This window comes from Mustelus asterias, chromosome 5 (genome assembly GCF_964213995.1).
Source record: "Mustelus asterias chromosome 5, sMusAst1.hap1.1, whole genome shotgun sequence".
Lineage (NCBI taxonomy): Eukaryota > Metazoa > Chordata > Chondrichthyes > Carcharhiniformes > Triakidae > Mustelus > Mustelus asterias.
Window position 1 is genome coordinate 146811495 of NC_135805.1, and position 22739 is coordinate 146834233.

Consider the following 22739-nt stretch of genomic DNA (forward strand, 5'->3'; position numbering starts at 1 on the left):
TTGGAAACCACAGTTTCTGTCACGGTTCCTGAGTATCCTAAAGACAGGAGTATAGGTGTTTATTTCATTTCATAGAATCCATATAACCCCTACAGTGCAGAGGAAGGTCATTGAGCCCATTGAGTCTGCACCGACTCTCCAACAGAGCATCTTACCTAGGCCCACTGTGCACCCTACACCACAACCCCACGCATTTATCCTTCTTATTTCTACACACCTTAGGACACAAAGGGGCAATATAGCATGGGCAATCCACCTAACATGACCATTTTGGAAGGAAACCGGAGCACTTGAAGCATAGTGTTCAATTCTGGTCGCCGCACTACCAGAAGGATGTGGAGGCTTTGGCGATGATACCGAAACGATATACCAGGATGTTGCCTGGGATGGTGGGCATTAGCTATGAGGAGAAGTTGGAGAAACTTGATTTGTTCTCATTGGAACGACGAAGGTTGAGGGGCTAACTGACAGAAGTCTACATGATTATGAGGGGCATGGACAGATGGATAGTCAGAAGCGTTTTCCCCAGGTGGAAGAGTCACTTACTAGGGGGCATAAGTTTGAGGTGCGAGGGGAATGGTTTGAAGGAGATGTATGAGGCAAGATTTTTACACAGAGGGTGGTGGGTGCATGGAACTCGCTGCTGGGGAAGGTCATGGAAGCAGATACGATAGTGACTTTAAAGAGGCGTCAGGACAAATACATGATTAGGATGGGAATAGAGAGATATTGTCCCCGGAAGGGAAGGGGTTTTTAATTCAGTTGGTGCAGCATGGTCGGTGCAGCACTGGAGGGCCAAAGGACCTGTTCCTGAGCTGTAATTTTCTTTGTTCTTTGTTCTAAACCCACGCAGACACAGGGAGGGCGTGCAAACTATACATAAGCAGCCACCCAATGTTGGAATTGAGCCCGGCTCCCTGGCGGTGTGAGGCAGCAGTGCTAACATTTGTGCTATGTTCTGGTGACTTTGACAGTGTGATGGCAGTTCAAGCAGCCGTTGTGAATTCTGCTCCTTCGCATGCCACTGTTCTCATGTACTCTGAGCCATCCAAAGTCCAATCCAAAATTTCATGATGTTAATGAAGGCTGACGAACTGCGACATGAAAATGGTTGAGTTTCCAAAGGTCCAGGGCGTTGATTTGCCCATGATCAGGATACACCAATGATACCTTGCATCTATTAGGAGAGTCAGCATAATGAATGGGTGTTACACAATCCTGGGTACCTGTGAAGAACAGTCAATTTTTTATTTCCAATTAATACAATTTGGTAGGAACAGTCAACAGCCAGATACATTTCTAAACAGAATGTGTGGTCATCCAGTCTGCTGCAACAGCAGCTGTAGGAAATTTGGAGTGTACGTCTGAATTTAATCATAAATAGTTATAATCTGAGTTTGAGGTTCTCCTGAAGCAGACAGTCAAATACGTATTTTCCATTGAATTCAGCTATGCCTAAAGCATACATTGCATATCAAATATCCGCCACGTTTGCTGAGGTTCAACGATCTCAAACCACATTGTTGAATTTGCACCTGTGTTGATCAAAAGATGGCTCCACATCCCTTGTTCCATATAATGCTTCAAAAGCATATTCAACCTGATTCTAGGTGCCGCCAATTCCAGTATAGTGTAACCACTAAATATATATTACTCTCATCCCCCATTTTTTCATGCCGCTGTGAACACACGTTCAGTGTCATGCTGATCCAGTACTCCATCTCCCCGAATCATTCATCACCTTTTCATGCAATCACAGAGGGTGCAAAACACAGACTTTTACCTACTCCCTACTCACTGTCCAATGGCCTGAACATTACTTACAGGTGATGGAATATTTCATGTACACCTCCTTCAACTTTATCTACTATATGATTCTAATGCGGTCTCCCCCACTCTGGGCAGACTTAAAGCAAGCTGGGTGAAAGCGTTGTGGAACAGATTCGTCCCGCTTGCGAGCAAGAACCTAATATTCCAGTCACTTATCATTTCAACTGTGCTTTTTGGTCTCCTGCCCATGTGTAGCTCCGGGGCCTGCAGCAATGAAGCCCAACGCAAATGGGACCAGCAGCAGTTTGCCTCCTGATCAATCACGTTCCAACTTTCTCGACTCAAAATTGAATTGAGCAACTTTAGATTGTAAAATTTTCACTTCATCTTGAAAAACTCCCTCCCCATTTATAGTTTGTGGTTTTTCAACTCCATTGGTCTGCACTAGCAAAGCCCCACCCTTCGCCCACATGGCCACCTGTCCCTGGTTGTTCTGCTTTGCTCCAATTAGCAAATTCTGCCATCTTACCTTTTTTCACTATCAGCAGTTTTCGTGCCTTAATGACACAACCAACGCACCTCTTTGGCTTATGTCCTTGACAGCTTCTGAATCTCTCCTTTGTCCCAAACTATTCTGTTTCTTTCCTGTCTCCCGTCCTGTACCCACCTCTCTTATGACACAACTCGTTACATTCTCTTAAGGACCAGAATAGGAATGCCAAGATATATCACGAAGTTAGCCTAGACCTCAAGTATGACTTGATTTCTGCATTACTCTAAGCATAAGTTGTTTCGCTTCAGATGTGATTCTGTTGAAGCACTGGGTAGATTTCAGTAAAACAAACTGTATTTAAGAATACAATTAGAATAGAACAAAATTGCTTCGGATATATTTTACCAATTAATGTTCCTAAACATGACGAAGTATAATTCTTAACTGCTTTCTCTCGTAATAGATCTAACTTTAGCAATATCCCCATTGACAGAAATCCAATGTCAGAGCCAATTAGCTCCAAACACAGATATGCTCACGTGTACACTCGATTTGCAACCGTGTAACCCCTCTGGACATATACAAAAAACTTTCAGACTCATATACAGCTGTTTTGAGAAAAAGATTCATCTTCAAGCAGCAGAACGTCAGAGAAAAGAAAACTATTTACTGGCAGATCCCAGCCTTCAAATCAAGAGAGAGAAAGAGACAGCCAGAGAGCCTTTCCTTCGCTCTAAAGATCCCAAACAGCAAACGAGCTGGGATCGTCTCTGTTGCCGAGCCCCGCCCAGTCACGTGACGTTTCCTGTCAGAAGCTGAATCACTCTGAAAGCCCCACTCTGAAAATGCGGGGAGAAACCCCAAAATAATAATCCTGCATCAGTCCAGATAAAATTTTTTTTTAGAGCAATTATGGTCAATTCTGCTGCTAGAGTAGCAACAAGGGTTTCCGGGTACAGACAAAGTGACACCGATAATGTGACAATCTGCGAAACCAAATCCTGAACAAGGAAGAGGACAAAATACATTTCTTAAAGGCACAACATCACCACAGTTTCCTATTTTGTTCAATTATGTAGAAATGCCATTTGAACTTGAAGCGTTAACGTTATCTCTCTCCACAGTTGCTGCCAGATCTGCTGAGGCTATCAAGCATTTTCGTTTCTTTTATTATTTTAGATTTGCAACATTTGCAGTATTTGACTTTCATTTTATTACTCGACTGACCACAGCAACATCTCTGACCAAACAAATCGCGAGCACCTAGGATATTCATTATTATGTTGAATCCAATTCTGTGAATGCGTCAGGGAAGTAAATGTTCCACTTAAAATTTGAGGCATCCTGGGCCTTGAAGGAGCAAACTATACATTGAAACATAACCAGAATTGGAGTAATACTTTGTGTATTTTCCGGTACTGTGTGTTATCAAAAATTACTGCTCCGATGAAGGAGCTATATTTACAATGCAATAACTTGATGCATTTGTTTTTGTTTAGACCTCTGTTCCCCACCCCTGCTGAAAGTTGATCCGGAAGTTGAAATATTTGTTGGCCAGCAGTTGAATCTCATCTGTTCGGCTGGACAATTGCAGACCAATTACCCTTTGTTATACTCATTTTTCAACAATGAGCAACGTCTCAATTTACCTGCAGAACAAAATTATTATTTAAGAGAACTTGCTGTGCTAGGCGATTCGGGATATTACCAATGTGAAGTAACAACTCCCAGAAGCGCACAGAAGAAACTGAGTAATGCGGTTTCTGTTTTAGTTAAACGTGAGTAGATCTTATTGATCTTATTAATAATATCACAGATAAGGGGTTGAATGAAGTCACGAGACTGATGGCGGGATTTGGAAAATCGTGGTCGATAGAAGCGTGACCTCTACTGACCCTACTTGATCAAGGGAGGATAAGAAGATATTTTATAATTTGCATTTGGTTAAAACTGAATATGACAATATGAATAGCGTGAAAGGCTGTATCTAGTAGTTGGAGGAATCATGCAGTACAGTAATGCTTAATTTTCATGTAAAAAGAATGACTAGATCGTAAAATTATGTGATCTGACTTAGGGATTTCAGAAATGTAAACAGCACCGCGACATGCTTGGTGGAGGCTAAAATAACACAGCCTGAACTGTGATCTTTATGTAACATTCCAGAATTTTAGACAAAAGTGCAAACGAGTGGGATGTATTTCCATCGTGAAAATTAGAAATCAATTTGAAAGAATTTTGAGATAAAAATTTGGTATTCACCAAAAAAGTCTCCCGGAACGAGAACAGTTTTCTGGCGTCCTCTATGGACCGATTCCTGTTGTGTTAACCCTGCCTGTTCCTCTCGAGATGCATGTTCCATTACAAAGTTATTGACATTTCACGAACCTCGCAGGTGACCTACCTCGTCACGGATTCGTATCCGCTTTTCTGTAGATCCAAAAGGTGTTGTGCCATCACTTCATTGCAAATACGATTGACAAAAATGGATTAGACGGTAATGCTCCCCTCTGAACAGTTACACTCTAATAACAAATAATAAACTGAGTAAAGAGGCATTGAATTCCATTAAGTTGCCACAGGCTGTGTCAAAGATTCATTTTTCATATTATCCCAAACATTTTATGCCAAGGTAACTTAAATCTGTGTTACCAAGCCTTTGTTACCTCAATTAGTTAGAACAGTCTTTCATCACCTAAACTGCCTAAACCAGGCATCAACACTTCTCTTCATCTCCTTTGCTCTCTATCAATACTCTGCTCAACCTCCTTTGCTCCAAGAATAAGAACACGTATTTCTTCCTAGATTTAAGCTTCAATAACTCATCACTGGAACGATTATGCTGAGGTCCCAAGCATCCTCGCATATTAGACTTTAATATGTGCTGGTCAGAACTGCTTGCAATACATGGGTCCTGAACAGAGCTATGTGTAAATTCATTAAAATAGATAACTGCAGATGGTTGAAATCTGAAAATCAGTAGCCAAAGGATACTGGCAAAAGCTCAGCAGGTTAGGCAATATCTGTGCAAGGAAACAAAATTAAAAGTTCATATACGTTATCAGAATGTCCCTTTATTCTGTGCTCAATGCAAACATTTCTGAAGTCGACATTGCCTTTGTTGTGGCTCGCTATAACCTTAATTGGTTGCTCTGGGGGTTGAAGAATAGATCCCCGAGTAGCACAGGTCCCTCTGTTCCGGCTCACTGTTTTGAACTGTCTCACGGAATTTATATTTCTCACACTCTACCCTTTCAGGAAAATGAATGACCTCACACTTCTGTATATCATCTAAATTACTCTGCAATTCTATTATCGTGTCACTTTCAGTTTAATCTGTTGTCAGGCATCTTAACAGTTAAGCAAGCACTCCTCAGAGTTGGTGGGGGCGAAGTGGCATCGTCAGTGTCAAGACAATTCATTATGCTTAGTGGATCAGACTTTCAGAAACATGTAATTGGATCATGGAGACAGGCTCGAATTAATATTTAATTTAATAGCAGAAACAAATGGTATGGCGAGTGCGTTGCATGCCGTTGGAATGACACATAACTGCCACCAGAACAATGCACCAACAGTTTTCCTTTCCTACAGTAATTCCAGTATCAAAACCGGATCTAGAACTCCAACCTCGATCAGAAATCATACAGGGAGAGGCGGTGACCTTAACCTGCTCCGTGTCCACCGGTTCATCTCCGATTAAGTATGTTTTTTATAACAATTTGACGAACGAAATACATTGGGAAATCTCCAATCATAGCAGAATTGCTTACGAAATGGCTAATGTCAGTAAAAGGGCTGAAGGAAATTACAACTGCAGAGTTTCAAACCAGGTATCGGAAAATGCTCTGTACAGCGAATCCATTCCATTGGCAGTGGTCGGTGAGTATATTCCTCTTTAGTCTTTTACATGCCGTGGGCCACATTATCTGAGCCCGATATCTTATTGCCCATTCCTTAATGCCATTGAGAAGTTGCTGGTGAGCTTCTTGAACCGCTGCAGCCTATGCTTTGTAGTTGCATCCACAATGGCCTGAGGGAGTCTTTTGTTCCAGTGACAGTGCGGGAAGGCCGATTTAGTCCCAAGTTGGGATGATGCATGGCTCGAAGTGCCAGTTGCAAACAGCGGTGTTCTCATGCATCTAATTCTCTTGTCCTTCAAGGAAGCAGGACTCGGGAAGCATATAAAAGCGGATTGACATGAGAGATCTTTAAACCGACCATGACTCTGATCTTGACGTCTGTTGTAAGATTATAAAGAGTGACACCATCTTTTCCAGGGTAACAAGGGATGGGCAATAAATTCTGACCCAAGGAGCGATGCCCAAATCTCTTCAGTGAATAAAAGAACAGGCTTTGGACCCATTTCCCCAAAGCAGTAGCCCAATTCTCAGGACCGATAAGCCAATTGCACATTTTTGCTGCATTCAAATGAATTCAAACGATTTAATCTAAGTTAACATCCAACATTACTTTTTCATTCCGATGTCGATAGTGAATTATTTCTCTAACTTCACAACTTAGTTTGCTTCCTTACAGTTCCTGTTGGCGGTGCTGTTCTTAATTCTAACACCAACAAAACTGAGATTTCAATTGGAGATCCTCTCGTGATGCAGTGTCAGTTGAAGGAAGGCACATTTCCCCAGTTCATTTGGTACCTGAACCATCAGCAGTTGGAAAACATCAGCGAACATTATAATTTCAGCACAGACGGGCGTCAGCTGAATATTCATTCATTCCAGATACGGTACAAAGGGCGATATCGCTGTGTAGCGATGAACAGAGGACCCGATGAAGTGATATTTAACACAACCAGCAATTATATCGATATCACAGTACCAGGTACCGGGAAAGTATAGTAGGATGATTTGACTGTAATGTGCACATTTGATTTGAAACACAGCTTACATACACTTCAAAATAGACACTATATGTGATCACGAATGAGTGACATTGTTGCATTTGGATTTTATTTTGTAAGACATCATTGCATCTGCAACAACCCAGCAAATTTCAAAATCTGAATTAACAAATAGGTCATGGAGAGAGACAGAGTATAGAGGAGATAGAACGCGAATACAACGCAACAAATCTCGGATTTAGAAGCAGTGTTTGGCGATTGATTACTTTTACGTTGGCACTGACATTCAACACGGTCAAACCAGATTTGTTTGCTTTCTGAACTCATCTTCCCTTTTAGAACTGAATAATCCCATTAGCGACAGGCAACATGGTTTTGTACGAGGGAGGTCATGCCTCACAAATTTGGTTGAGATTTTTGAGGAGGTGACAAAAATGATTGACGAGGGAAGGGCCGTGGATGGCGTCTACATGGATTTTAGTAAAGCACTTGACATGGTCCCTCTTGGCAGGCTGGTGCAAAAGGTTAAATCTCACGGGATCAAAGGTGAACTAGCTAGATGGGTACAGAACTGACTTGGCCATAGAAGACAGAGGGTAGCAGTGGAGGGGTCTTTTTCTGATTGGAGGTCTGTGACTAATGGTGTTCAGCAGGGCTCTATACTGGGACCTCTGCTGTTTGTGATATATATAAATGATTTGGAAGAAGATGTAGCTGGTCTGATTAGTAAGTTTGCGGTCGACACAAAGATTGCTGGAGTTGCGGATAGTGATGAACATTGTCAGAGAATAGAGCAGGATATAGATAGGCTGGAAAATTGGGCGGAGAAATGGCAGATGGAATGTAATCCAGATAAATGCGAAGTGATGCATTTTGGGAGATCTAATGCAGCTATACAATAAATGGCAGAACCATCAGGAGTATAGACACTCAGAGAGATCTGGGTGTGCAAGTCCACAGATCCTTAAAGGTGGCAGCACAGGTGGAAAAGGTGGTGAAGAAGGCATATGGCATGCTTGCCTTTATTGGACGGGGCACAGAGTATAAAAGTTGGTATATGATGTTGCAGTTATATAGAACGTTGGTTAGGCAACATTTGGAATACTGCATCCAGTTCTGGTCGCCACACTACCAGAAGGACGTAGAGGCTTTGCAGAGAGTGCAGAAAAGGTTTACCAGGATGTTGCCTGGTATGGAAGGTATTAGCTATGAGGAGAGATTGAGTAAACTAGGGTTGTTCTCCCTGGAAAGACGGAGGTTGAGGGGCGACCTAATAGAAGTTTACAAAATTATGAAGGGCATAGATAGGGTGAACAGTTGGAAGCTTTTTCCCAGGTCAGAAATGGCAGACACAAGGGGTCACAAGTTCAAGGTAAGGGGGGCAAGGTTGAATACAGATGTGCGGGGGACGTGTTTTACACAGAGGGTGGTGGGGGCCTGGAATGCACCACCAAGCAAGGTGGTTGAGGCAGACAGGCTAGGATGATTTAAGACTTATCTCGATAGCCACACGAACAGACTGGGAATAAAGGGATACAAACGGATGGTCTAGTTAGGAGCACATGATCGGTGCAGGCTTGGCTTGGAGGGCTGAAGGGCCTGTTCCTGTGCTGCATTGTTCTTTGTTCTTTGTCCTTTCCATTCCTCCCCTATCACGCTTGATCTCCATGTCAAAGAAAACACTCCATTCAGTGAATTCAATAGTCCACAGTTTGCATCGAAGAGTATTCTACACAATAACAAGAATGCATATGGAATGCTCGTCATCATTCACAAAGGTATAGAATAGAAATGTAAGGCTGGAACTGCATAAGGCACTGGCGAGGCAACAACTGGAATATGGCGTGTAGTTCCGGTCACCACCTTACAGGAATTACTCCGGATAGAGTGTAGAAACAAATTACTGGAATGTTGCCACGGTAGGACAATTGTACCGACGTCGAAACTTTGGAGAGCTGGGAGTCGTTTTCCTTGGAACAGAGAAGGCTGAGGATTGACATGATTGAGGTATTAGTAACTGTGAGTGGTAGCGACAGACTGGAAAGAAGGAAACTGTTTCCCTTTGCAGAGAATTAAAAATAAAATAGGTCAGACATCTAAGCCACGTGGCAGAAGGATTAAAGGGGACATGAGGAAAAATCTTGTTAACAAGTGGGTTGTTGGTGTTCGTAAATTGCTGCTTCAGTGGTTGGTGGAAGCAGAAACGCTAATTAGTTTAATAGGGACAATATGGATTAGCATCTCAAATGCTGTAATTCGCAGGGCTATTGGTCATATGCAGGAAATTGAGATTAGAAAGTGCACCCAGGTGTTTTGAAGTCGGTACGGGCAAGATGGAGGGAATCATGGCTCCCTTCCATGTTGTGTAATTTCTATCATTCTCTGGTTAACAACGATTTGAAAGAGAGAGAGAGAGAGAGATAACTCCTTATATCCATCTGAAACAATGTGCTCTTATTAGTAAACGGGTTGTCATATCACTTGCTTCTAAGGTGCTCCTGGTATGTGACCTGTAAATCCCCTCACGATTTTTAAAAAAATGTTTCAGCAAGGGGTTTACCAGGTCAGAAACGATGGCATTGCAATAAGTGACTATACAGCTTGCTTTTTCGGGGTTTACTATTTAAATATTGAGGAACTGTAGCCGAAAGCGAGTGAATCATTAATGCATAGTAATTAAATTTCAGATGGAAGGTATGATTTCTGGGGCGGTATAATATTGTTCATCAAATATACTTATTTAAATCCAGCACAGAGCCATACAGCTGCCATCACCACAACGGTTATTCCACTCCTTCTTATCATTGCCCTGCTTGCATACTTATGCTACGAACGGAGAAACAAGAATCGAGGTGAGCAATGCCATGGAGGTGGGGAGTCATACTCAACAGTCCGCTCAATGTTCAGTGAGAGCATAATATATTTAACAGGTTTATTTTCCATAGCAATGTGCCGTTGTGCGATAGAGCAAAAGTGCTATTTGCTTTCCATTATTTTAATATTGCTGAGCAGCGAAACATGTTCCCTGAGCTTTCCAATCTTGCACTCATTAGGACAAACACTAAAATCCCAAATTTTAGGCGACCCGACAATTTGTATCACAGGAATAAAGGACATTTATTGATTGACAAATGTGATTTGATTGGGACCAGCATCACCATGGAGAAAACAGCCCGAAAATATTGTCTCCTGGTAATTCAAAAAAGAGCATGATTTCAAAATATTTGTTTCTTTTCAGGGAACCAGTTGCTGTTTATGTATCTATGTCCGTTCTGACCAGCAATGCGCCAGCCAATCAGAATGTAACTGCCTTGAAATCAGCACTCTTGGCTTGTGTCGTACAGATTGCTCTTATCTTCTGAAATTTGGTATTCTTGTATTTATCCTGGTGAGTGCAATGTTTAAAATGGAGGCAACATTTACTTCATTTCAGCAACGTTCAATTTCCGTCCTGCCAACTGACTGTTAAATTGATACATTCATGAATTGCGTTCAATAGTTGAGGGATCATTTTAGGAAACTTCATTCTTTCCAGCAAGCTTTACATCAGGGCGAGCGACAACGGACAAATCTCGCATGGACTGATTTTGAAGCCGAAATTAAATAACAGGGACAAATTGCATGGCAATAGCTCATCGTGTTAGAGAAATTATGTTTCCTGCCGTGCAATGCAATTGGACAGGAATATATGGTTACAGCAATCGTCAGATTAACTCACTGATCACCCTTAAAGTGTGCATTTGTCACTTGCGTTAATCACACACAAGGGATTATTTTTCCTGTCAGGATATCGATGTGATGCTTCTCCAGAATGTGTGGATCATTAATCTCAATGCTAGATGAGAAGTTAGGACTTTGGACCCGACACAAATTAATTCAGAAAAACCCGCTAATGAAACCTAATATTACTTAATGCGCTTAATTTAAAGGGAAAGTTGGAAGCAATGACGAACTCTCTATCGATTACAGGAGGAAAAGGTGGAACCATTGCACATAATCTGTCTATCATTGTTAGATGAAGGACTGGTGATAGGAGTTTGAAAACTCCAATTGCTACATACTTTTAAAATAGAAAGCCGAAAGTGTTAAGATAAAACCAGCAGAACCAAACCAGTCAGTTTCTCATCGTTAGTAGTATTTTGTTTTATAAATAATAATCCTGGGAATTTATGACAGAAACTTGTTCAAGTCTGAATTAATTAAAAACATGAGTAGTTAGTTGTTAAGGAGGAAGGATATTTATCTAACCTTTCCTGTGGAAAATTCAGGGATTGATTATGGTTACGTAGTTAATATGGTGAACTTCAGAAAAGGGAATCTGATCAGTTCCCACAAATGTAAGCGCATGGAATGAAATATACGCTTATATCACGGATTAATAAAAGGCAGCTGGGTGAAAAAGAACATGCATTATTTTTAAATGGTGAGGACTTTGTTCCACATCGAACATTTGTCTTAGAATTGGTACTTGGAATAGTGCTTTCTTTGAAGCAGGCCAACAAGGCTCACAATATTAGTTGTTTAGGGAACAATTTCTTCTTTGCAAATGACAGTCAACCTGAATGTTTCTGAGCTGTTCAGTATGCAGTGATGAAATCAAAACAGGACATATACAGGCTATTGTAATGGATGCAGCCTTGGCCGTTCAGATTTACTGCTGGCAAGTTGGCATGTTGTTTTGCCTCTTGGTAGAATAAGCAAGAATTCATCGGAATTAAAAGGGTACGGTTTAAAAGGAGTGCAGGAATGGAGAGAGCAAGTACTATAATTTAAGATGCCATTGACTGTGGCAGATCAAGTTGACAATTGACATTTTCTGTAGCGTTCCAAATATGTTTTGATTAATCATAATATGACAGTAAAACGGTTCTCACTCAACTGGGGTGTTTTGTACAATTCTGGACATAGGGTTTAAGACCGATGTAATTAAATAAAAACACACGCAGAAAGGATTTCAGTTAACTGAATAGCTTGAAGAAATTAGAGATGTATATTCTTTCAATGGTCTGGTACATGATAGCTAGGGACATATACCATCAGAAAGAATTAAAAAAACATGATCAAGGGTAGAATCTGGTTGCTGGAGACATTTAGATTATATATGTAATTGGCTGGTCCATTTGCAGCACACACCAGCAAACCGTCCCCCCCCCCCCGCCCGCCCCCTCCCCCCCCAACGCCCCCCCAACGCCCGCCCCCCCAACGCCCGCCCCCCTCACACACACACACACACATACACACACACTCCTACCCCCAACAGTACATCAATTTGTGTTCTGTGTCTTTCCTACATTTAATTATATATCCCAACCAAATTTTGTGCTTTAGCGTCCATCAATACTTCAAGCTTATCCGGCTATGTCTTGCCCAGATCACACAAATTTCAGATATTCTGCGTGTGTGTGTGGCGGGGGAGAGGGGGGGGGGGGGGAGGGGGGTATAGTTCGACAGTTAAATTCAAAGTTTTTTTTTCAGTGAAGCCTCTGCTAAAGCAATCATGTAAAGATGTCAACATAACGTTTGATGCATCCTACAGTCGTCGGCCTATTCCTCAATGCTTAGCTGAAGCTGTTCTAGAATTCAGTTCAATTAAAAATATTACTGTTTACTGACCAGATGAAGAAACCATTTGTAAGGTGTTAGGCCAACGTATTTACGACCCGAATTTCTGACATGTGTTTTTTCTTGTTTTGTGCAGAGAGTTCCTCCAACATTTCCCCACAACTACGGTAAGTCATCCAGCTGTCTAAATCATACACTTGTAGCTATCTTCAATAAAAGGCCGAAAAGGGTGAATGTCATGCTCGTCCGCGTGAATTCATCCAGTAATTCATCCTGAATGCCCCTGAATGGCGTAGTGGAGACATAATGGCGAAAGATCTGTAATGCTGTTCCCGATGACACAGTTCCTGGATAATTTCTTTTCGAATCAAATAGTGAATCCGGCATCCATTAAATGCGAATGCATTTCAATATATGGGGAACAAGAACTAAGTGACCACATATTAGATAGTATTTGTATAGTTACCAACTGCAAGACGCATAGAGATAATGGTTACATAACAGGAACAGGAAGAAGGATGTCAATGTGGAGCTGAACGCAATGGTGAATATTGAGGCAACTAGCATATAAAGATGGTATACTGTGCATCACACGATTTGGAAGGAAAAAAGTCGATTATCAGGGACGTTTTGCTATGCCGAAACATTGCACTTCTGATCTGTCGTCCTGCTAATCTGCTTAAATCATTTCACCAATAAGGGCAAGCATTCAAAATAAATGGAAATCAATCAAGACATAACTTAATGAGCAAATATGTACGTAACTGTTGCTTATCATGGATAATTCTGCGTTGTGGACATCGCGGGAGCTGACAAATGCCGCAAAAGGTTACAGCAGAGGTTCACTAGCATCGTATGTCGAACTCGCGACTTCATTTTTAAGGACGTTTGAACAAAAAGAGACAGAAGTCCTTGGGACAACAGGTTAGATACTAGCAGGAATGAAAGGCTTTAAGACTGTTAAACACGTCGAGGGGGCAATGGGCGAGGAGCTGGGAGGTTGAGAATGTTACCTCCAGCAAGTACGTCAATAATGGTAGAATTGGTTTGACAGTATTTGAAAACAATATAGAGGCGAATTGGGGGACACTTGTTTCCAATTAGAGGGTTGTTGGAATCTCTAGCGTTTTCAGTTCATAGGCGCTTGAAGTTGCTAATATAAATGTTTTACAAAGCAAGATAGCTTCCAGTAAACATTGTGGAACTAACAATGGTTTGCCAGGATGATTAATGTTGTACAAATGCGTATTCTGCATTGAATTATTTATACTTTCTGCTATATTCCTCTAGTAAGTTTCTTTTCTGCTCCTACTGCATTTGCTGAATTGCAATTTAGCGTATTAACAAATTATTTGTTAATATCTCAATATCTTTGGTTCAAAGTGATACAACTGGAAATATACCTCAACATTCTGGCGAAAAGACGTCGACCAGCAACTTTGAATATGCAGTTGTTGGAAAATGCCGAAATACCAGTAAGCATTAAGTTTAACGTTTATTTATTCGTGTCACAAGTAGGCTTATATTCACACTGAAATGAAGTTAAGCACGCACTTGCTGATTTTGTTTTATATAGTATTTGTAGCTGATGTTTAGATGAAATTGCTGCTCTGCCCCACTTCTCATTTTGATTTTTTAAAAAAACTTTGTTGCATTTCATCACTCTTCGTTTTTTATGAAGGTGTGATCTGTACCTTATCAGAAATGAATATGCACTGGCTCTCTTGATGTTCCTCCATGGTCACAGTAAAGCACGCTGATAATCAGCTATTAGAATCGATATCTTGAGTACTTAAAGGTTATTGTTTCTCTTTCCAAATGGATATTGCAAATAAGTTAAGTAAAAGAGCAATGCAGAATATTGACTGATAACTGATATTTGAATGCCAAACGCATGACAATGCGATACAACACGTCTTTATAGTCCAACACTTGCAATAAAATGTTTAAATACAGATCCATCTCGCCCTAATAATCCAAGGCAAATCGATGATTTCCCTATAAATATAGAATTGCGCACATATTAATTCAGTCAGGCGGATTAGGCATTGTATTTTTAATTTGGTAAGCACAGGTATAAATAACCTCCAGTACTGAATTTTTCATATGTCTTCTCCCTAAATGTTTCATTGTGTACCTCGGCCATCAAGTAAACAATTTTCTATTCTTTGAATTCTTTAGATTCAGACAGTTTCCAGCCGACTTATTGTGCAGTAAGTGGCCCTCGTGCTGTAGAAGGTAAACCTTCATTGTTTTCCTGCTTGGTATGGATTGGTATACATTACATGAGTGATTAACTACTGGGGGAAAAATGACTTTCATGCGACTCCCGGAGGCTACCTATAACAGGTCATACTGGAGTTATGTATTGCAGCACAGAACACAAAACGCATCCCTATTTATAAGGGAGCACACTGTTACTTTCTGGTAATTTCACCCCTTTGCAAGTCATAGATACTGCAAACAAATCTCCCTGTTGTGTGCTTTACAGGTCTACTGTGTGTTTAAGTGTAATTAACCGGGATAATAAGGTTGTATTAAATCAGAGCAACGATGATATACCTAAGGTATAATTCGATCCATGTAGTTGTGGGAAAATAAGGTGTACATTTAGCAAACATAGCCTATTTTACACAATACAATCAGAGCTCCAGGCATGTCTATGTTCTGGGGACTCATACAGCAAAGTCTGTTTGAATAGATTTTTCTTGTGATGATTCAATTACCGCTGTTGCAGTGAACGATTTTAGTATTAATTCCTTTGAAGGCTGAGAATGAATTAGCATAAAAAACTCAAGAAGCAACTATTCTATTTCTATAAGTGTTACCTTTATGGTCACTGAGAGTGGAAAAAATGTGTTCATCACTGTTTATCAATGTAAATGAAATGCCTTACTCATGTCCATTAAACAAATAAATAGCAATGTACTGTCATAGTGTATTATCGTCACCTAATCATTTATGCTAATCACACTGCGTATTCGTTTTTATATGTAAAAAACATGTATCTATATATGTAGGATATATGTGCTTACCCATTTCCCCCTTTGTTTCTCAATCGCACCCACTATATCGATCATTGATACTTGTAAAGACCACTTCATTATGTTTGCTTTGTCTCTGAATCCACCTATTTAGATACTACTGAATCTGATGCCGGCTTGGTTTATGCAGTTGTCAAGATCACAAAGTCAAGCGGCGCCGGTAACTTATCGTTTTTTTTACAACTTGTTGTTAAGTGGGATTGTATTTGCAGTTCCACAAGTTTGAATGCTTCCCTCGAAATTAGTTTGCAATCCTGTCAGCAACACAGAGCTAAAATTGTAACATCAGTGACTGCGCTAAAAATCCTTACAGATTGTTACGCAGGGTGACTGGGAGGGCAGTGAATAATTTCACACCCATTAGATGTAAAACACCTCGCAGTGGACATTGGGCGTCACATAGGTATCTGCTGGTTTTCTCTCCGGACAGTAAAGTGAAAATTAATTTGAATCTGCAATACAAGGATGCACCATGCATATATTGAGTGTAGAACATATATGTCAAGGCGTATCATAGCGATGTCTGCTGGAGTGTTCCTCCTGAAACGCTGCATTACATCTGCCTTCATAACACTGACTGATTGTGGACAAGACAATTTAAAAATTCCTTTAAGAACTATTGTTCAAATATTGAGTCGTTGTACTTATGTAGAACGGAGGCGTATTCATTGGATCTACAACAAAGTTGAAAGTCTATGTACGCAACAGACACTGGTGGTACAAACAAATTATTACACAGGGAGCATACGCTTCCTATAATCACACGCTGTGAATGCATGATCGGTTAAATCTGATACGAGCCACAGTTTCAATGACAGAGAGTGGTGGCGGCCCGGTGTACATCATGCCTCAAGTTACTTTGCCCTGACCTCAACGGGGAGTAATATACATGTTTGTCAATCCAGTATTTTTTTTAGGGCGGAATAGATTTAAAACATTCCCTTTCCATGAGAATTTATTCATCCCCGCCAACATGCCCAGACGGTCAGTTTTAAATGCTTCTGTTTTTCTTTCTTGCAGGTAACAGCGGTGGCACTGCAGGAGGGAAGCAGGTCAGTAATATTCAGATGGAAAGACAAAAGTAATGCTGTTGGAGCTTGAACAGCTGGCCATAAGGCGAGCACATGGGTGTCAGATTTTGCAATCGTCCAACTGAAATCTATCCCGCAAACGAACAACACCCCTACCAAACCCACCGCACCAACCACCACTCCTCGCCAACAACGCTTCCCCACACACACACATACAACTAACCCACACATTGGAACACATAATATGGTGCTGTCTTCAAGAGCAGCAGAATGACTGTCTCCACGTATGTTCCACTTGCAAAAATGAAGACAATTATTTTCAACAACGGGAATATACTCAATATGCAAACAGTTTGAGATCAGTACATGAACTCAAAAATTGCATACGTAACAAAAAGCGGCCAAAGTTCGTTTGGTCGATAGCACCAATGGCAATTTTAAACCTGAAAATCAAAGTAAGGAAGCATTGCTTACACTGTTATCAACGTCGCCCTTTAATTACAAATATTGATCGGAGCCCCTATAGCATCAAATGGTTAGTTTGACCGGTGTTCCAAAGTGAAAAAAAGTCTCACTGTCATTAGTTAGCACAGACTCATGATCCAAAGTAGGTTCAGCTCCCTTTAAAATTTCATTTTTTTGTTATTTTTCAAAGGCGTTTAAACTCTCAGACTGGTCACTCAGCCTGGCACATTCTCACTGAATCATACCTGACAGTTAACACCCCAGACACCACCATTACCATCCCTGGATCTGTCCTGTCCCACCAGCAGGACTGACCCAGCAGAGGTGGTGGCACAGTGATATACAATCAGGAGGGAGTCGCCCTGGGAGTCCTTAACATCAATTCCAGACTCCATGAAGTCTTCAGCTTAAACATATTTTTCATAGTTTGAGAGTGAAAATTTTGATTCGTAATATTCATAACATCATAACATTAATTCATGCAACATGGGTGTTGCTAGCAAGGACAATATTTATGACCTCTTCCTAATTGACCTGTTGACCGTGAAGTTAGGAAACTTTCCTCAGTAAATGCAGTCCATGTTCCAGGTGCACCCAAAGTGCGGATGGACAGTGAGTTCTGGGAATCAAAATGAACAGTTATGAAATGCTCGTGGGGTGAATGGTTGGATTTGAAGAGGAACTTGCATGTACCAGCATTGTTCTGCAGCTCTTGACCTTGTTCTAATAGTTTGAAGAAGTATCTGATTAGGCAGGTGCTTTTGAACGAACACTTGCAGCACTAAATGTCTCAATTCATGAATGGTACACAGCTACTGCCATGATGTTGAAGGTCACTTCCAAATGTCTTCTTGAGGAATATTCCCTTAGCAGACGGGAAACATCAAAATGAGTCATATATGTTACGATGTAGACTTACTTTCTTCATGCACATAATCACAGAAGCACACAGTGTAGAAAAGGCCCTTCAGCTCATCGAATCTGCATTGGCACGTGAGTATCAAGTAACCTACCTACCTAATCCCATTTGCCAGCACTTGATCCATGTCCTTTAATGATGCTGATCTAGGAATATTTTAAGGGATGTGAGGCAACGCGCCTCCACCACCTTCCCAGTCAATGCATTCCAGACCGTAACACCCTCTTGTAAAAAAAGTGTTTTCCTCGCATCCCTCCTAAACATCCTACCCCTCACCTTGAACTTGAGTCCCCTCGCGACTAACCCTTCAACTAAGAGAACAAAAACTCGCTAGTCATCCTGTCCATGCTCCTCGTAGTGTTGTACACCTCGACCAGGTCGCCCCTCAGTCTTGTCTGCTCCAACGAAAGCAACCTAAGTCTATTCAACCTCTCTTCATAACTTAAATATTCCATCCCAGGCAACATGCTGGTGAATTTCCTCTGCACGCCCTTTAGTGCAATCACATCCTTCCTAAAATCTGACCACTAGACCTGTAGACAACACTCCAGCTGTGGTCTTTCCAAAGTCCAAAAAACTCCAGCAATATCTCTCTGCTTTTGTAATCTATGCATCAATTAATAAGGACCAGTTTCCCATATTCCTTTTACACCAGCCTACTAACATGCCCTTCCATCTTCAGAGTTCATGGACAAACACACCAAGGTCCCTTATTTCCTCACTTCCAAGTCTCTTGTGGTTCATTGAAAACTTCTGCATCAATTGACTCCTTCAAAAATGAGTCACCTCACTTTAACAGATTGAAAATCCACCTGCCACTTATTTGCCAATTTGACCATCCTATTTATATTTTCTTGTTGCCCAAGACATTTAGCCTCTGCGTGTTTTTGTAAAAACATTCTTGCACGGGGTCTTGTGGGCTAGGCCAATGATCATTGCCGATCACGAATTCTGATTGTAGTGGTGAGCTGCCTTCTAGAAACACTCCAATGCATGTGGTACAGGTATACACAGTTTGCTGTTAGGGAGGGTGCTCCAGAAATTCGACCCAGCGACTATGAATGAATGGCGATATAGGTCCATGAGGGTAGGGTGTTAGAACAGGAAGGGGATCGGTGGCAGAGGGGGGACATGAGGCTGGTGGTGTTGCCATGCATCTACGAAGTTTAGCAGGGATGCGAGGAAAACACTTTTTTTTTACCAAGCTGGTGTTACGATCTGGAATGCACTGACTGGGAGGATGGTGGAGGCGCATTGCCTCACATCCCTTAAAAGGTACCTAGATCAGCATCATTAAAGGACATGGATCAAGTGCTGGCAAATGGGAATAGGTATGTAGGTTAAGTGATACCCAGCTGCCAATGCAGACTCGATGAGCTGAAAGGCCTTTTCTACACTGTGCTTCTGTGATTATGTGCATTAGGAAAGTAAGATTGTTCTTTCAGGTGGCGAGTGTTCTGAATTTTGGAAGATCCTACAGAAGAATCTTTGGTGGCTCTCTGCAGTGCATCTTGCAGAAGATAGAAACTGCTGTCGCTACGAATCCGTATGTGGTGTTAATGTAACTTCAAGATGGCCGATGGGTTGCTACTAAGCAGTGGTTGTTTTTTTTTGCGGGATGGTGTAGATTTTCTTGAATGCTGTTGGAGTCGCACGCATCTAGGCATTCGATGTTACCCCATCGTATTCCTACATTCTGCCTTGCAGATGTTAATGTTGGACACTCATGCAGTGTTTGCCATTGAAATGGGCGTCGTGAAGTTGGCCCTTGGTTAACCTCAGACACTTCTCCAGTCAATGCTGTATTTATGGGCCTCGGTGCATTTCGTGCAACCACGAGAGACCCATTTGACCTTATATTCTTTAATTTCAGGATAACAAGAAGGGCGTGGGAGACTCTTGTATCACATATGCCACACTGAATCACCACAACAATGAAAATAATTTGCAAGGAAATGAAAATGAAGAAGGGGATGTCTACGAGAACCTTCCACGACATTCATAGCGAAATTGAACAAAACATTAATGCGTCATTGCAGCTATTGTTCATTTGTGGCCTTCATAGTTTCGAGCTGAAAACGTGTGTTTCTAAAGCGGATGCTCAATTTCGGAAACTTACTGTATATTTTGCACTCAAATACTTTGGAATGTGGCACTGCCTGAATATTAATGTTGGGCATCGCGTCATATTGACTGATTCTTGGCGTGAATCAACTCGAGATATTCATTAAATTGTTTTCAGTTCAATTCATCCTGCATCCTGATGTTTAAGGCAGTTTAATTCAGCAGAGAAATGCTCCGGCAGACATTCGCTCACAGTGCCGCACTATCCTCCAGCTTTACAAATAGAATAGGGTCCACACCGATTGACATGTTGTAAACGCAGCTCTGGTGCTAATTAACTGATCAGCAATCTATCCGACTTTTGTAAAACAGGTTAATGAGTAGGATATACTTCCACTTCTGGACAACTCTGATGACTTTTCTCGACTACGGAAGCAGTAATGCAATATTTCGCAGAATATAATTCCAGATTAGAGTCTAATTAACATACTGGAGTGGAACAATTGTGAAAAAACTGTGACATTAATATCTCAATTGATAACAGAGCTAATTGGCTGGACGGTACCCATTGAATGGCTAATGAAATATCACTATTGTTCTGTACTGTGCATTACAAAGAGGAAAAAATGCACATCAATGGCCGAATATTCGCTCAGTTGACTGGTCAGCTGGTTTGGAATACAGTGTGTGTTTCATTCCCCTATCAAATAAGGTAGTTAATGAAGGTCCGCCTTCGGCCTGATGTGTGGTCATCCTCAGGTTAAATAACAACTAGTCAGCTATTACTCATGAAGACGAACTGCAAGGGGATATCTAATTTGTTAAAATTCATAAACGTGAAAAAAATGTCACGCTTTTCCGAGGCCTCCTAACTTATTCACAAAATAATAATGCAGTATATTTGGACTCAAGCACAATGGTCGATGTAATATAGATAACCACACACGTATTGTAGAATTCAAGGCAGCAAAATGCAGGGACATCCTTCATAACTTCTCTCAAACTAATATGGTTTATTGATGGTAACGACACTGGGTGAATCCAATTCACTGAGATAAACATAACTATTGCAGAATACGTAACCAAGAGTGTGTGAAAAAGAGTTATGAAGACTGACCTCGACTACGAAATGGACAATCAGCATATCAGCTTCCCAACAATAGCACAATACTTTGCTCACAATATGTGGTGGGTGGATTTGTTGTTGGCATTGACTAATTTGGAAGAAGGCTGTGCAGCAGAATATTTTATGATGCACAGTGGAAGACATCTTTTTAATTAATAACGGTTTGTAGTCAAAAGTGTAATGAAAATAAATACCGTGGAAGTTGCCATTTTTCTTATGTGCGGAAAAGAGACACAAATAAATTTCCTGATTTATAATAAATCTGCAAATAATACATTATCTTATCACGAATATTATAATGTTTTAAGAACATAGAACAGAACATAGAACATAGAACAGTACAGCACAGAACAGGCCCTTCGGCCCACGATGTTGTGCCGAGCTTTATCTGAAACCAAGATCAAGCTATCCCACTCCCTATCATCCTGGTGTGCTCCATGTGCCTATCCAATAACCGCTTAAATGTTTCGAAAGTGTCTGACTCCACTATCACTGCAGGCAGTCCATTCCACACCCCAACCACTCTCTGCGTAAAGAACCTACCTCTGATATCCGTCCTGTATCTCCCACCACGAACCCTATAGTTATGCCCCCTTGTAATAGCTCCATCCACCCGAGGAAATAGTCTTTGAACGTTCACTCTATCTATCCCCTTCATCATTTTATACACCTCTATTAAGTCTCCCCTCAGCCTCCTCCGCTCCAGAGAGAATAGCCCTAGCTCCCTCAACCTTTCCTCATATGACCTACCCTCCAAACCAGGCAGCATCCTGGTAAATCTCCTCTGCACTCCTTCCAGCGCTTCCACATCCTTCCTATAGTGAGGTGACCAGAACTGCACACAATATTCCAAATGTGGTCTCACCAAGGTCCTGTACAGTTGCAGCATAACCCCACGGCTCTTAAACTCCAACCCCCTGTTAATAAAAGCTAACACACTACAGGCCTTCTTCACAGCTCTATCCACTTGAGTGGCAACCTTTAGAGATCTGTGGATATGGACCCCAAGATCTCTCTGTTCCTCCACAGTCTTCAGAACCCTACCTTTGACCCTGTAATCCACATTTAAATTAGTCCTACCAAAATGAATCACCTCACATTTATCAGGGTTAAACTCCATTTGCCATTTTTCAGCCCAGCTTTGCATCCTATCTATGTCTCTTTGCAGCCTACAACAGCCCTCCACCTCATCCACTACTCCACCAATCTTGGTGTCATCAGCAAATTTACTGATCCACCCTTCAGCCCCCTCCTCTAAGTCATTAATAAAAATCACAAAGAGCAGAGGACCAAGCACTGATCCCTGCGGCACGCCGCTAGCAACCTGCCTCCAATCCGAAAATTTTCCATCGACCACCACCCTCTGTCTTCGGTCAGACAGCCAGTTGCCTATCCAATCGGCCA

At 41.3% G+C, this 22739-nt stretch overlaps 1 protein-coding gene across 3 annotated transcripts in view; it reads left to right on the plus strand.

The window, feature by feature from the left end:
• The window catches only part of LOC144493874 (Fc receptor-like protein 2), a 33393-nt gene extending 11757 nt beyond the window's left edge, over positions 1 to 21636 (plus strand). For 2 of the 3 annotated variants that reach the window (XM_078213451.1, XM_078213452.1), the window contains 10 exons: positions 3763 to 4041; positions 5858 to 6145; positions 6803 to 7105; positions 9875 to 9976; positions 12823 to 12853; positions 14070 to 14161; positions 14868 to 14924; positions 15825 to 15890; positions 16751 to 16782; positions 20019 to 21636. In XM_078213451.1, coding sequence (XP_078069577.1) covers positions 3763 to 4041; positions 5858 to 6145; positions 6803 to 7105; positions 9875 to 9976; positions 12823 to 12853; positions 14070 to 14161; positions 14868 to 14924; positions 15825 to 15890; positions 16751 to 16782; positions 20019 to 20150 — 1382 coding nt within the window. In that variant the 3' untranslated portion in view covers positions 20151 to 21636. The remainder of the gene's footprint in view (positions 1 to 3762; positions 4042 to 5857; positions 6146 to 6802; positions 7106 to 9874; positions 9977 to 12822; positions 12854 to 14069; positions 14162 to 14867; positions 14925 to 15824; positions 15891 to 16750; positions 16783 to 20018) is intronic. The other variant, XM_078213453.1, reaches the window with a different exon arrangement.
• The last annotated feature ends 1103 nt before the right edge of the window (positions 21637 to 22739 follow it).